The sequence below is a fragment of the Monocercomonoides exilis genome, assembly GCF_001643675.1.
Source record: "Monocercomonoides exilis strain PA203 chromosome Unknown scaffold37-1059404, whole genome shotgun sequence".
Taxonomy (NCBI): domain Eukaryota; phylum Preaxostyla; order Oxymonadida; family Polymastigidae; genus Monocercomonoides; species Monocercomonoides exilis.
In genome coordinates this window covers 1,001,092-1,015,445 of record NW_027150582.1, presented here as the reverse complement: position 1 = coordinate 1,015,445, position 14,354 = coordinate 1,001,092, and the positions used below count along the sequence as shown (strand labels likewise).

Genomic DNA, 14,354 nt, shown 5'->3' with positions numbered 1-14,354 from the left:
TATTTTTTGTTTCAGATTTTTCAATCGAAATACAAAATATTAAACAAATAAAAGTTTCTGTTCGAATCGAAATGCAAAACTCTTTCAAGTATATGAATGAAAATGAGTATTTCGAAAGAAAATGTCATGTTTGAAGGTTCTGGCAAAAGTGAGTGTTTTGAACACAACTATTTAAATGTTTGTTCAAAAATATTTTCATGAAAGGTTAAGATGATTTGAAAAATGAAAGTTGTGAAGATTAAAAATCATTGCTTGGTGAGAGGGTACATAGCGACCGGTATAAAAATTGTCCAAAAGAAGAACTATTGACCTTGAAAAACTTCTTTTCAGATGTTAAAATTCTCAAATAGGAGAAACATTCGAAAAAAAACTGAAAATTTTCTGTATTTAAAAAGCAGTTGTTATTAAAAATTAATGATCAAACCCCTAAGATAATTAAGAGAGAAATTTTTTTTAAGGTTTTTATTGGAAATAAAGATTTATCCATTGTCAATGTATTTATAAGGGTTATGTTAACGAAAATTTTAAATTTAATCATATGATGAGGGTTTTTTTATTTAAGTGGGGAAGTTTTTTTAATATATACTCCGTTTGGATTTTAAAGATAGGTTTTTTCAGCTTTGAATCACTGTAATTCGAAAGCCACAATAGAAATATCATAATTACATTCATTTGTAATAGTCTAAAAATATGAAAACATACAAATCGTAAAGTTTGACCGGTCGTTATCTGCCCACTTACAATGAGTAAAAAACCCGGTGCAAAGTTAAAAAAACCGGGACTTTAAAAAAAAGAAAATTTTTCTTTCATCAAAACATTAGCTTTGTTTAAACTGATTATTGACTGATGAAACAATTTTAGTTGAAAAGTTCAAATTTTTCTAATTATTACGATGTATTTCTTCTCAACAAGTGTTGTTCACTTGATAGAATGATTGATTAATATTCTTTATATGTTGTTGAAAATTCAAGATAAAATTTAGCAAATATATTTAAAAAAAAATTATCATTCCATCACTTGAACTGCCATTTGTTAGTTTGATTGAATAGCCTTTCAAACAATATTTTTTCAATTTTGATCATTTTGATCGTTCCCTTTTTTGTGATGGAAAAGAAATCAATTGCTTCAGAAGAACTTCTTAGGATTGCTGCTACAAGAGAATACCGCACAATCCATTCCAGATCGAGGAAAATTTTTGAAATCAAGAAAACATATCCATTGACAGTGAACGTGGCGGTCAAAGCGAAAGTAATTACAAGGCAGGCTTGGTACAGAGGCAAAACAGCAGAAAAGAAAAACAGAGATGTTGGAAAAGAAGGAAGAACATCGCTTATTAATTCTGAGAAACTGGAAAAAATCGAAAATCAGGTCTTGTCTTTATTATCTGAAGGAGTTGTTGTTCGAATGAAGCACATACAGGAAATGGTTTTCAATTTTTTTATCTGATTAATTTTGATCTTTATTTAAATAGGCAATAAAAATGTTGGACGCAGAATCAACAAATGAAGAAGAAAACGAGAAACTCCATCCGAAATTATCTTATTATTTGGTTCAAAGAAGCTCTATTTTAAAGGCGGCCTTGGCGAGACCACTTGAAATTGCAAAAATTCGGTCACAGAGCCCTGAAAATGTGACTAATTGGTTTATAGAAGTGAAAGAAATCGTAGAAGGAAACAATATCGAAGTTTCCAATATTTTTAATTTTGACGAATCTTCTGTGAGAATCGGAGAAAGTTCTTCAAAATTAGTGATCTGTTTGAAAGATCAGATCCCTCCTTCTCCTCCAGATCCTCGAAAAATTGCCAACGCAACTCTTTGCGTTTGCGTGTGTTCTGATGGTTCCTGCCTTCCTCATTTTTTTCTTTATCCAAAGAAAAAAATGCCTGAAGAGTTTTCTAATTTGATATTTTTTAATATAAATTATATTCCTGCGCCTTCAGGATGGATTACCACTGAAATTTTCAAAATCATCATGCTTCAAAATTGGATTCCTCTCATTCATCAAAAAATACAATCAACATCTTCGAAAAGGCTCTTCTTCTTCTTGACAATCATTCTACACATACATGTTCAGAAGTCATCATAGAAGCTGAAAATAACGGAATTTTCATAAAAACATTTCCCCCTAACATGACCCATCTCCTCCAGCCCTGTGACAATGTGATATTTGCCAAATTGAAAAGAACATTATACAATAATTTCAAAGTTCCAATGGATGATTCATCTTCTTCATATAGAAAGGCACTTGCTGAGGTCTTACCAGAGGCGATCGCTGCAGCGACCACTCCATCGGTAATTAAAACTGCATTTCTCAACACAGGAATCTGGCCACTGGCAGCTTCGCAAGTTCTCACCAAAATAAGTGGATCTCCTTCAAAATCTTCTTCAGCAATTTCTTCAGATGAAGTTAACAATGAATTGTTTGGTTCTTTTTCCCCAAAGCGCAAAGTTAAATCAACAAAAAAGGTTCAAAATGAAATGAAAATTGAAGAAAAGCACCATAGGGATGAATTCACGCAAACTGATGATTATAATTTCTCAGACGAAGATCGTGATCATCCTTCAAGAAACAAATCAGTATCAAAAAGAATCCCTCGAATAAGAAAGAAAAAAATCGACGATGACTTCATTTATGAAGACGATGAAGCCATATCAAAAGAAAGGCAGATTGATGAGCGAAATGAAAGCATAAAAGAAACTTGTCCGTCAAGAAGCAAAAAATCCAAAATACTACACGATGATAACGAAACAATGGAAACATTAACTAGTTTGGGAAATACTTATTTATTCATATATTTTCTCCTTCTTTTTTGAATGATATTTACATATATGACTTTATATTAATTGCATATTTTGGATTGAATGCTAATTAATAATTGTTTTATTTATCATTCACAATTCATACAAATATATAAGAATAAACAACGGTTGCAAAAGACTGAGCGTTGGACAGTAAATAGCTTTGGTCAAGTTCACAACAATTTTCATATATCAAAGATATGGCTTCTATAACTATAGAAATTTGAGGAACATCATTTCACACGATTATTTTTGATTCGCAGAAAAAACATGATAATTTTCTTTGCATGCCATGTTAAATTCTTCTTTTTTCTTGACGATCATAAATTATCACTTTCAGCATTAAAAAAAACATATCACTTGAATAAAAATTGAAAGAAATTGAAGACACAGTTGCTGAATAAAAAATCCGGGTTTTTTACTTTGTAACGGTTTTTTACTCATTGTACCCATTGCTTATAGTGATGTGCAAAACCCGCACAATTGCATAAACCCGCACACTCGGGTTTAAATGAAAGTTTGAGAATATCTTATTACGAAATTGCATCTGATTTGGTTGTTGATTCATTTCTTGAAAAGAACAAAAGCATTAAAAAAATTAACTGTTCAAAAATGATCATCTTTTGTTTTTTGAAATAAGTTTTCATTCAATTTTTGTTTTTCTTTCATTATCGAAATTTAACCTGCAAAAATCAAAATTTTGTTTATCACAGTCTTACATTTTATTATTCAATTCGAAAAAACATATGAAATGATAAATTGTTTGTGAAAATGCAAAAAAATTTGAGAATCTGCAAATAGGAATATTAGAACTCAGAAAATGTTAATTTAATTATTTTTATTCAAAAGTTACACATCTGAACACTTGAATAAAAAGTTTATTTCCAAAAAACTGAAAAACAATTATATCAAAAAAGATAAACAATGAATTGAAAAATTGAAACATGCTTGAATAAATAACTATGACAGTGATTCAAAAAATATATGTTTCAATTTGAATAACATCAAATTACAAAGAACAAACAGTTTTCATTTTCTTGATAAGTTTCAGAGCGGATAATGGTTTTTGTCCCATTAAATAAATATTAATTTCGAGAGTTTGATTATTTAAAGCCTTTATTTAAATATGAATTAATATTGCTTTTCACAATTAATCTTAATTATAAAAACAATTATTCCACAATTTGTGTAATTAATATAATCAAAAAGAAACGTTTGTTTATTTATGCATTATTTTATCAATTTTTTATTGAATAATCTGTTCATTTATTCTTTATTAGCTCTCGTGTCCCGCAAGAAATCATAGAAATATATTCTCGATCCACCGAAGAGAAAATTCAATCAATTATGACGTATTGTTTGAACAAAAAAGGAAAATCATTCAAAAACAGAAAGTGAATGCTCTTTCTTATATGGAAATTCGGATTCATAAAAACAAAAAACAAAAACCGAAAACATATAGGTTGCATATTGAATCGAAGGTCTGATATTATTTTTGATATTCAAATTTTTTGAAACAAAAGCGCTCATTCATTTTTCCAACTTGTCATGTTCAATATAGTCCTTTTATTATTTCTTTTTAGACTATCAATCCGCAAACAAAAAATTGTATCGTTTGACAGTTGACTGTTTGAGTGCATGTTTAAAAGTTTGTGAAATACTTCTATATTATTTTGACTATTCTTTGAAATGATTTTTTATTGTTCTTGTAATATTTTTTAATAACGTCAAGTTATTTTCTATTTTTCTGAAGTAATTATTTTTCAAAAAAATGGAAATGTGAAGAATTCATGTGTGAAAAAAAACTGAATTGATATTCTTTTTTTTAACGTTAATTAATAATTCTTTCGTTTTTTTCATTTGATTTCTTTTTCAACTTCTTCATCGTCAGAGTCAGCAAATACAACGTACTGGTCAGAATATTTATTCGTCATTGTTTTGATTGATCGTGTCGAGTACAATTTTGGTTTGGCACCTCTGTCCATTGTTTGTCTGATCGTTTCGCTTATTTCTTCTTCATTATCTAACTTATCATAATCTTTCTCGCTTTCATCACGATATCTCTTTTTTTTCATTTTCGTTTTTCTGATATTTGATTTTGATTTTTTTGAAGTTGGTTCAAAAGAATCGTGACTGGAAAATGAGGACGTTTCAGAACTATTCCATTCGGATAGGCTTTCATCAGAGCAACTTGACGAATGATTAAAGGAATGGACTCTTTTGTTTTTTGAACGTCGTAACAAGGGCACATCCAACACATTGTCCTCCCCTTCTTGAGAATCTGTTGGCTCTGTTTCATCTTCCTTAGAGTGTGCATCATTGATTATTTTTGTTTGAGTTTGTGAATTGCATTTTTCGAAACATGTATTTTCAGAAGTTTCTTTATTTGAAAGATACTCACTCTTTTCACAATCTGAACGCTTATCGCTTCCCACTTTGTCTTCGCTGTTTGTTTGCTGTTGTAATTCTTTATCAAACGTTTTTGATTCCTTTTCTTTTTCATGGAACTCCCATTCATTCAGAAACTCCTTTGTTGTGATGCATTTGCCCGAAATCGACCAGCGTTTCGTCCTTTTTGAAGGCTTCACTTCAGGTGGTAAAGAATCAAGAGTTTTATCGAGAACATGTTTGATCGAAAATGATGTTATTCCAGCCTCAAAAAACCCGTTTCTTATTGTCTTTGGAGCAAGAGCATAATAAGCGCAATCTGTTATGGCTCGAACAAAAGGTAAGAATTCTTTTTTCATTCTCTTGATTGATGGCTCATTTCTGACTTTTTTGAGATGGTGTTTAAGGATAGCGTTTGGTCCAAGATCAAGCGGTTGTAAAATGTGAGATATGTGGGCAGGAATCACAATTACATCAACATTTTCTGAAGCAAATTGTTGCCACAGTTTTAAATTCTGCCTTGATGAATGACCATCTAGTATTATGAGTGCTGGTGGAACTTCGTTAGATTCTTCTTTCAACTTGAAGTCATTTTTCTCTGACGAACAAGATTCTTCATAGATTGATTCATGTATCTGGGATTCAGTATATAGCCACCAATTACATTCTTCGCATTTATCATCATTCAACAAGATACTAAAAGAACTCAACTTGTCTTCTGGAAATGAAGAAACAAAATCTTCGCATAAATCATTTGTTGTTCCATCTGTATTAATTTGTTTATCATTTGAAGGCAAAGTGTGTTGAGAATGCTGAGATGAAACGTCCAAATTCTATAATTGATGTTCAATTGATTCGCATTGAGTTGAAATTGAAGTAATTGTTGATTTCTGGTCTTCAGACTTCGGAGTTGAAACGCCATCATAAGCTTGGCCACTTGACATTTTGTGCGTTTCAGTGAAATTGGAATCCGAAAATGATTCATCATCCTTTAAGTTTTTTTCATTTCGCGAAGAAATTTGTTGTGATTCTTGAGTCAGTGATGGATATTGTTCCGAAAATTTTTCCGCTTTTGTAATTGAAGTTAATTCCTTTTGTATTCTTTCATTGATAAATGTTTTCCTTGACTGTTCAAATTCTTGTTCTTTGTTAGTTTTTCTTTTTCCAGTTATTTGTTCTTGCTTTTCTTGAAGATATCGATTCATTTTAATCACATTTTTGCGTTGCTTTTGAATATGTGGTAATACATTTGTCAACATTATTTCTTCAAATAACTCCTTTGTCATCCAACCTTTTTTTGATGAGTGCAAAATAAAACTTTCATCACTCCATTGTTCCTTTATTTCTTTTTCATATTTAAAAGGTAAAAGAAGATGCGTCGGAAGATGACATCCATCAGCCTTGACAATAAAAAGAAGTGTGAGGTGATGAAGAGGAGGTATTCTTAAAGAAGGAATGAATGAGCATTTATTCGATACAACTCTTAAGTTTTCTCTTTTATCTGAAGATTGACAGCTGGTTTCATCCAACTGAAAAATTAATGAAGGATGGTATTTTTTTCTTTGCATCATTGAACGTAGTTGAATCAAAAATGAAAAAATATTGCTTTTTAAAGAAGCTCTAAGACGAGCATGATCGAGTCGAATGGGATGAATGGTTTTCAATTGTTTATGTCTGGAAAGAAAACCATACACCCATCTCATGCTTGGCATTTCAATGTATATTGCAGACTTTTCTGACCTTTGTATTCTGATACTCCTTGCCTGAAAAAAGTTGATTAACGGAAAAAATAAAAAATCCATAACAAACCAGTTTCGGAATGTCTTTAATTGTTGGCTGAGTCACAGAATCATCCCAATTAAGCAAAATTTCTTCCAATCTTTCTTCTTCTTCTGTAGATAAGTATCTTGGCCTTCCATTTATTCCAGCTAATTCTCCTTTTAATCTCATCCTTATAGCTCTTTGTTGACAATAATAACTATTGCGTTGAGATTTGTTAATGATTATCTTTTCTTTTTTCATTTCATCCATATAAGAAAATTGATAATTGAGTGTTGAAAACGATATTTTTGAAGATACTATATAAAGATATGGGAAAAACAACCATAACAGAATCGATAAATATTGAAAAAATATTATATTCAATCAATTTTAGATAATTTTTTGAATTTGACATGTGAAGTCAATTCTAATGTGACTTTTCTTTTTTATGAACAGAATTGTGCGGGTTTGTGCAAATGTGCGGGTTTATGCACACACCATTAAATAATTATTATTATCATCATTGATTGATTGATGAAAAATTGTTTCGAATTGCTTTTATTACAAAATTTGAAAAAGGAAAAAAATCTCATCCAAAAAATAATCAAAGCTTCAATAAACAGAACAAAACATGAATTCCATTGTTAATTCCGCATGATCTCAATAATTTCCATAATATAATTTATTTATTTCAAATACAAATATTTGATAAATAAGAAAAAATATATTTTTTTAAAAAATTGTTACAAAGCTCTGAAAACATTTGAAGAAAACTTTCAATTTGCGACAATAAACATTGGGAAAGATGATCGAAACACAAGACATTTATCAGATAAATAACTGTTTGCTGTAAATATTTGTTTGAGAAAAAAAAAAAACAATTCTTCAAATTAGTCATTTGAATTCATTGATCAGAATTGTTGAAAAAACAAAAAAGAAAATATCACAGAAAATTATTCATGAAGACAGGAATTCTTTTGACTTGAATCACTTCCACCACACAACCACCCGCATTATATCTTCCTCATCTTCCTCATCTTCCTCATCTTCCTCATCTTCCTCACCCTCTATCCATCTTTCCTTCCTCGTCAGCCATGCTTTTCCAGATATCCTCTCTTTCCGTTCCTTTCCGCATGTTTGGCTACTCCTTTTCCATGCTGACTCCCCAAGAACCCCTCGCATTTGCGATGGTTAACGCAACAAAAGGTATTATGTCTCTCAAACACTTCCCCATCGCTTCTTTGCCCTTGTCTTGCTCATTTCTGCAGATCGCCGCTGCATCCACTTCTGCTGCGCTCCCATTCACCTCGTTCTCGTCCTCTTTGCTCGCTGCCACTGCCCCAGTGGCCATCTGATCCTGATGCAAGAACTGTGTTCGTATGAGCCTCTGCCTATAACACCAACATTGAGCGCACAAGCAACCAGCAACGAGCAACGAGCAACGAGATGGTTGCTTGGTGATTGCGGAAAGTGGTCACGATGTTGAATGATCGACCAGGAGCGAGGCAGCAACTGAACTTCTCCTTAACTGGAAAACATCGCTGGATGTTTCAGCATGGATCCTCACCTCGTGCATCTGCTCTCGCACAGCCAGCAGGGGCAACTGCCCGCTCATCTTCTGCACCCGCCCCGCGAACGCCCCTGCCACCCCCCATCCCCATCCCCATCCTCAACCTCCGCTTCGCCTTGAATAACTCCTTTTGTGCACATGGACGTCTTTCTCCTGTGCTCCAGCATCTCAACCCAAATCGACAAGTCCCTCTATTCCCTCGACTTCGTCCAGCCCTCTTTTTCCACAAACTCCTCAATCGGTTGCTCCTTTTTCTCCCATTCCTGCCCAAGCCTCAAAGTCGATTCCGGTCTCCACCTCTTCACAACCTTCTTCCGCTTCCCTCATCTATTTGTCGATCATGCCACGGGCTCATGCGCTTTCCAGTTGTGCCTTTGCATCAGCCACTCCATTCCTTATATCCTCAGGATATGCGTCACATCATTCTTCGACGCCTCGACATCCCTTGCAGACATCAGAGACATGCCTGTCTCGACAAGCCTTGCACCGTTTTTCTTCACCACTGCCATTCCGTTTTATTTGAGCTTCTCAGAGCTTCATCCACATAAAAGGTGCCTCTCCTTCTGTTCCTCTTTTGCATCCATCCGCTCTTCCGTCTTCAACCATTAACGCAGATTCTTCATTGGATCATCCTCCTAACTGTTAACCCCCTCCAATAAGTATGTCCACCTCAACTCCACGCTATTTGTTCTCGAAGGGGAACTCTGCACACCTCCCAGCGCACCATTCGTGCTCCCAGGGCTTCCTTCGTCTTTCTCTCCAGCATCAACCTCTTCGCCATCAATGAAGCACCAGCCGTGTTCTTGCTCGATGATAGCTCCGACAGCTCCGACAGCTCCATTGAACGTCTCATCGCCACAGATCTCGCAGTTGTTTCAAATGAAAATTTTCCTTCTTCACACTTTGAGTCAAGTCGGTCAGAAAGACCCTTTGGCATGATGCGCCTTATTTTCACTGCCATTTTTCTCGACCAGCTCTGCAGCGTCAGGTGGTGTGAGCTTCGACCGATGCTGCCTCACGCAACAGCAGCCTTTCCAGCCCAAATTGCCCTTCTGCCCGCAGCAGCATCATCTGCTCCCACGCCTGTGCACTCAGCATCGCCTTGATCAAAGGAGGAGGCTTCATGCCACCTGAAACCTCCACATGGCACCTCAACTGTGAATATGCTCTCCACTGCGTAGCTTCTCAACACCCTTCCCAGCTCCTCGTTGCTGCTCTCCAAGATACTTGAAAAAAAGAAAAACAAAAGCAAGAATGGCTCAGAAATCCAACGAATTCTTCTTGCTTCGTTGTCGCTTTCTGTTCTGGTCCGTTATCGTCTTCTGTTCCAACTTCTCCCCCTTTCCATTCAACTTCTTTTTTATTTTTTTTTAAATCTCTTCAATTATTTTTTCATTTCCGATTTCCATTCATCTTATTCTGTCAAAACAAGTTCTTCTTTCTCTTTCTCTTCATTCTCTTCATTGGCTTTTCAATCTTCTTATCATTTTTTAACAATTTCAATTTCTTCATAAATGCTTTTCTTTTTTCTTTCTGGAATAATCCCTTACGCAAATGCAAAAACGAAAGGAATCCAATCAAATGAAATGACCGATGATGATGACAAAGCAGTGTGATATGATGTTTATGGAAATGAAGAAGAAGAGGAAGAAGTGAGAGATGAATGAGAAGAAGAAGAAGAAAGAAATGAAGAAAGAAATGAAGAAGTGAAAGAGAAAAGAAAGAGAAGCAGACAAGCGAGTTGTCAGAGAAGCAGCAGTTGAAGGACAAGATCATACGGGTGAATCAGAGGAAGATTCTGGAGCTGAGCGAGAAGCGCAACGCAAAGATGAAGGAGATGAAGCAGGCGAAGGAGATGAAGGAGAAGAAGTGCTGGACTCAGCAAGGAGGAGCAGTTAGAGTGGATGTCAAGTGGAAACTGGCTGATTGGAGGTTACAATTGCCACATCTTCTTCTTTGGTTTCTCTGTTTGTTATGGGATAGTTCCATCTTTGGCTTCCTTAATTCTGTCGTTGGGGATGTGTGAAAAGCACAAGGAGAAGTTTACAGCGAGTATTGTGGTGGTAGCAATGTGATGCTTGAGATGTACTCCTCTTGGAAGGTTGTTGTTGTGAAAGTGAGGAGCGCGATAAATGTTGCAAGTTAAACAAACAGCTGTGGTTGAGGAGGTGGTGGAAGCGAGGGAACGAGATCCGAGATCAGCAAGAGATTGGAGAAGAAAGGCGTTGCGACAAATAGAAGTGGTAAGGCATTTAGTGTGGTGGTGGAAGAGCAGACGCAACTATGCTGAAGAAGATGAAGAAGATGGAAAACGAAAACGAAGATGCTGATTGCGCTGTTGAAAGTGCACTTGCAGACGAAATGCGAGCAGAAGGCGCTGTACAAGAATGTGATTGAGAATAGAAAGAAGAGGAGGGTAGGAGGGAATTTAAGAGGGAGAAGCAATTCAAGTGGTATTTTGCATTAATGTGGCTGTTTGGGAAATTTCTGATAATGGAGTTCAATGAAGGCAAGCTGTCGTTCTTCTTGTTCTTCAGCATCGTGCTTGAAAGGGCAGCGGAGAAGAAGATCAAGATGTTTTTTGGTGGAGGTTGAGAAGATACTGTCAAAAATGGGAGTGGCAGACGCGTCAATGTTTCAGGTGTTTCTGCTGAACTACGACCGGGCGGAGGCAGCGAAGCGTAAAGAAAAGAAGATGAAGGCGTAGTCTGACGCGATATACAGTGGAGATCCATCCACTTCTTCGTCTTCGATGTCAGGTGCTTCACAAATTCAGAGCTGGAGTCTCTTTTCTCTGTGTGAATGTGTGCTATCTACAGACGCTACAGGCGATGTCGCAACAATTCTTCTGAGATGCATCCCATCCATCGAGGTGCTTTCTGCCATCGTTTGCATCGGTGCTGGAGGTGTTCCAGACCAACGATTTCTTTACACTGTGCCTGATGCATCCAGATGTGTGCGATGCTGCCAACTGCAGATCTCCTCTTTTCCTGTCACATAGCAGCTCAGTTGTGAAGACGGTTAGCCAGCGCTGGATGTTAGGGTGCAGGTGCTTTCGGTGGTGAAAGCGGTGGTAGGGCTGAATCGAAGTTTTGATGTTGTGCAGATGGCAGTGGGTGCTGTTCCGGATAGTGATGATGCTGGTGCAGCTCGTGGAGGCAGCTGCAGAGCGAACGAGGTGAGACGGGCAATCGGCTTTGGGCTGCTGCAGGGAGACGGGCAGAATGTGGTGCAGTTTCACGTAGAAATGGCCTGGAAGAGGGAGGACGAAGAAGGCGATGCCTCGCACTCTTCTTCTTTTTCTTTTTCTTTTTCTTTTTCTTCTTCTTCTTCATCATCCTCTTCCTCCTCTTCCTCTTCCTCTTCCTCTTCCTCTTCCTCTTCCTCTTCCTCTTCCTCTTCCTCCTCCTCCTCCTCTTCTTCTTCTTCTCCTCCTCCTTCTCCTCCTCCTTCTTCTTCCTCTTCCTCTTCTTCTTCCTCTTTTTTCTTGTTGTATTCATTATCTTTCAAAAATTATTTTGAAAATAATGATAATAAAATTAACATTGAAAATGCAACATCCATTCATCTTCTTTTTCATTTCTGTAAAAACGCTCGAAAAGAAGAAGTTGTAGAATTTGTTGAAGCTGAAGAAGCTGAAGTAGCTGAAGAAGTTGATGAAGTTGAAGAAGTTGAAGAATGCGAAGGTGAAGGAAAAAGAGTGGAAGAAACAAAAAGAAAAGAGGCTCCTTTTGAATTCCTCGAACAGTTGTTGAATGAGGAGATTCCAATAGGAACTGTTCCTGATGACAAATCGTTTATCACAATGACGCAACCTTGAGATAATTTCACTCCATCTGAAGATATTCCATTAAATACAACACTCCCACATTGTCCAATCTCAAATACATCTGTTGTTGATTCAATCTGTTCAAATTTCATATTTGTAATATTTATCTCATCTCTATTTAACAGAAATGAAGGCTTCTGGAATGAAAGCATTGAAATCGAGCAGTTATCAACATGAAGAATTCCATTTTCGATGTTTAACAATGTTGAATTCAGAACCACAGATTCGATGTTTTCTGATTGGTCAACAGAAGAAAAATCAACAAATGAAAGAGAAAGCTGGCCATTTGCTTCGTGAATAATTGAATTGCCTGAATATGAAAATAACTGACCAATGTTGAATTTCACACTCTCAATCCGAACTTTCTCTGAGGTTGTGATTAGATTTCCAGAATCACCTGTAACTGTTGAGTTCAGATGCACCAAAGCAGCAGATGGAGATTGCAATGAGCGGATGATCATATCCTTTGCTTCGCATTCCCCATTGATGATTGTTTCCTCTGAGATCAGCAGCTGAGAATAAGATGATGGAATAATGTGCTGAACTCATTCACTCAAAGACTCACAAGGCATGTTGAACTCTCCACATTGCTTACTGTCTCTATGATTCTCTGCAGCTGATGACACAAATATCGTCTCGCTCTGGTATCTCATTACTCTCATCAGAAGATCCTCTTCCCCCACAAATGAATCTGTTGAACATCCCCACATTGTCAGCTCCTAAACAAACGGTGCTCTGAAATCTGCAGCAAACTTAACAAGCTCAAAAAATTTGAATAACTTTTTATAAATTATTCTATAAATTTTGCATTCTTTAAAAGACAGTTGTAAACCGTTTGATTTTCGTGTTTTCATCTCAATCAAACTTATGGGAGTAATCTTTGAACAAATTAAAAATATAGGCACATTCTGCACAATAAAAAATTCAATTCAAATAAAATATTGATTTATCAACGAATCTCAAATTTTAAATGAAAAAGAATTGAAGCATACCTTGTGTATTTCATGAATCAACAATTACAAAATAGTCCAAGCAAATAAACCCTTTTCATATTCAAAAACTGAAATTATTATTTTGATCAAGAAATTTGATATATAATTTTTTGATCCAAATTATTATTTCTCGAAAGAAAAAAATTGTTATGAATCGACAAACATCACAGTGAAAGCAGAATATACTTCATTTTAAAAATAATGGAAACGTAGTATTTGATAATTAACATCCATGGGTCAGATTTCTGATCTTTGGTGTCTTTTCGTTTAAAGATGCAAATATTGTTTGATTTGGCTGATGAAGAGAAGACATTCTTTGTCTTTGAGAATTGTTGAACAAAAAGGAAGGAATATATATATACAAAAAATTCTCATGTTTCAGAGTGAAATAAGCTTGCCGTCAAAACAGCAATTTCGATGTTTATGCAAATTCAATTTTGCCCTTTTTAATCTGAGTAGATTAATCATTTTTTTATTCAATCAGAGAGAAATGCTTCTTATTTGTGGTCTCATAGAAATCCAACTTTTCCACTTTTGGCTCTTCTTTTGGAAAGAAATCCAACTTTCACACCTTCATTTCATTCCTTTGCGTTCATTTCAACTTTCAAAGCAAACACATGCAATTGAATTTTCTTCAGATGAGTTTTTATCTTCGCCTTTGCCATTCATCTTCCTCTGAAGAGTTCATCTGGCTCATTTCATTTCATTTGCGACAAACATCTTTTTCTTCAATATTTCTTTAAACTTGTGTGATTGAAGCACTTCATCAAACAAAACAGTTTGCACATGATCAAACAACACATCAGCCTTTTCCATTATATTACAATTTCTTCGGAGAAACAACTTTATTCATTTCATCCGAATATCTGCTACTATTTCAGATACAAAATCGACTGAGCCGAACCTTGGATGAATTTTTGCCTGTCAACGAACAATGAATGCATTGCAAATAGAACGCAGCAGAATTCTATGAAAAGACTTTTCATTTCAAAAGAAACAATAAAATGGATGTGTT

The 14,354-nt window shown here is 35.4% G+C and overlaps 4 protein-coding genes across 4 annotated transcripts; 1 reads left to right on the top strand and 3 right to left on the bottom strand.

Moving 5' to 3' along the window:
• Nucleotides 1–8,089: 8,089 nt before the first annotated feature.
• MONOS_4877 (uncharacterized protein) lies at nt 8,090–8,299 on the bottom strand (the record flags this gene model as incomplete). Its single annotated transcript, XM_067874980.1, has 1 exon — nt 8,090–8,299. One exon carries the CDS (start codon nt 8,297–8,299, stop codon nt 8,090–8,092), a length of 210 nt encoding a protein of 69 aa, XP_067723543.1.
• Nucleotides 8,300–8,427: 128 nt separating this feature from the next.
• Nucleotides 8,428–9,066, top strand: MONOS_4878 (uncharacterized protein; the record flags this gene model as incomplete). Its single annotated transcript, XM_067874981.1, has 1 exon — nt 8,428–9,066. The coding sequence occupies one exon, from the start codon at nt 8,428–8,430 to the stop codon at nt 9,064–9,066; it is 639 nt and encodes a 212-aa protein (XP_067723542.1).
• A 122-nt stretch (nt 9,067–9,188) lies between these two features.
• Nucleotides 9,189–9,455, bottom strand: MONOS_4879 (uncharacterized protein; the record flags this gene model as incomplete). The annotated part of the gene is made up of 1 exon (XM_067874982.1): nt 9,189–9,455. One exon carries the CDS (start codon nt 9,453–9,455, stop codon nt 9,189–9,191), a length of 267 nt encoding a protein of 88 aa, XP_067723541.1.
• Nucleotides 9,456–11,755: 2,300 nt separating this feature from the next.
• On the bottom strand, nt 11,756–13,057 carry MONOS_4880 (uncharacterized protein; the record flags this gene model as incomplete). The annotated part of the gene is made up of 4 exons (XM_067874984.1): nt 11,756–12,021; nt 12,265–12,424; nt 12,566–12,846; nt 12,943–13,057. The coding sequence occupies 4 exons, from the start codon at nt 13,055–13,057 to the stop codon at nt 11,756–11,758; spliced, it is 822 nt and encodes a 273-aa protein (XP_067723540.1).
• Nucleotides 13,058–14,354: the final 1,297 nt, after the last annotated feature.